The sequence below is a fragment of the Triticum aestivum genome, chromosome 7D (genome assembly GCF_018294505.1).
Source record: "Triticum aestivum cultivar Chinese Spring chromosome 7D, IWGSC CS RefSeq v2.1, whole genome shotgun sequence".
Lineage (NCBI taxonomy): Eukaryota > Viridiplantae > Streptophyta > Magnoliopsida > Poales > Poaceae > Triticum > Triticum aestivum.
The window spans coordinates 92,843,724-92,845,054 of record NC_057814.1 but is presented as its reverse complement, the minus strand read 5'-3'; the positions used below and the strand labels follow the sequence as shown (position 1 = coordinate 92,845,054).

Here is a 1,331-nt window from a genome sequence, read left to right as displayed (position 1 = left end):
GTGCATGTGTTAACTATAAATCTTATCAGGTTATTTCAGTGGTGCCATCCACTCAGAGATTTGATATCTTACAGGCCCTCATCGAGAATAGTATGTTCCCCTCCTTGGTAAGAAAACTTATCATATCCACTATTCTTTGGAATGTTTGAGAGCACCAACTTGTAGATGCCTGAGATGTATATGTAGCAAAAGAGTGAATAAATAAATAATCGTACCACAACATTATGGACTAAAGGTTTTTCATCCAGCCTTATCTGATGTATAATTTCATTAAGGACATGTTGCCTGTTGATGTGAACTTCATTTTGAACTCCATACTTCAAATCCTGGCTTGTGTTTACTTTATGTCTTGTTCTTTCAGACTGCAATTCTTTTAGATCTGGTGAAGAATGAAGTTTTGAGAGAGAGCCGTCGAGCTGATCAGGTTAATGGATCTGATCGATCTCAAGATTCTGGGGAATCACCACCCTGGGCTTCTCAGGTGCTTGAGTTAGTGGAGCTGATCTTGAGGCCTCCAGAAGGTGGTCCTCCTTGTCTTCGTGATCACAGTGAAGAGGTACCCTTTCCTTTTGTTCCTTACTACGTTTAAAGCTGTACACAGAGGTTGTTGGTGGGAAGCCTTGATTGCTCAACGTTGAAAGTTGGTAGCTCCCTCAAGTCAGTAATTGGACGTCAGTGTCTTGATTGCACAAACTCAAATACTTGATACACCAGCAGCACAACTTTCCCTAAACATTAGCTTAGTTTGTGGTTGCTGAACTATGATGCATTATGCTTACGTTATAATCTGCTGTTGAAAGTTAGCCACAAAAATAGGTGAAATCAAGTCAATGAAACACTAAATAGGCATAAGCTGGTTGGACAAATTTAATTGTCATAATCCGTTGCAATGGTATTCGTCTGTGTTATGGCGCTGCTAGAAGGAGTGCGCGAGAGGGCCGACCGGGGGCATTTTTGCCCACAGCCGGGCAAGAGGGAAGGGATTTCCTTCTTAATTCTTGCTTGATTAGATTGATACATCTCCTCTCTTTATATAGAGAGGTTTACTTGACTCCCAAGCAAGGCTTACTTGACCCCTAAGCAAGCGACCCTTATCTCTAATTAACCCTAAGACTAACGGGCTATACCGCCAGCCCAGGCCCATTAGGCCCATTACGTACAAATTGGGGTGAGGCTGCAGGCTGCTGCGCGCGGCCTCCTAGCACGTCGGCGTGTGCGGGAGATGCGTGGTCTGCAGCTGCCGCTCCTCCCAGTTGCGCTTCGCTGCGCAAAGGACCTCGATCTCGTCCGCTGCGTCGGGGATCTTGGGCATGCTGTTTTCCCCACGGACA

At 45.2% G+C, this 1,331-nt stretch overlaps 1 protein-coding gene across 3 annotated transcripts in view; it reads left to right on the top strand.

Annotated features, from left to right (window-relative positions):
- The window catches only part of LOC123164543 (aberrant root formation protein 4), a 9,057-nt gene that overhangs the window by 3,594 nt on the left and 4,132 nt on the right, over positions 1–1,331 (top strand). For all 3 annotated transcript variants that reach the window (XM_044582063.1, XM_044582062.1, XM_044582064.1), the window contains exons 11-12: positions 30–107; positions 362–556. In XM_044582063.1, the coding sequence (XP_044437998.1) occupies positions 30–107; positions 362–556 (273 nt within the window). The remainder of the gene's footprint in view (positions 1–29; positions 108–361; positions 557–1,331) is intronic.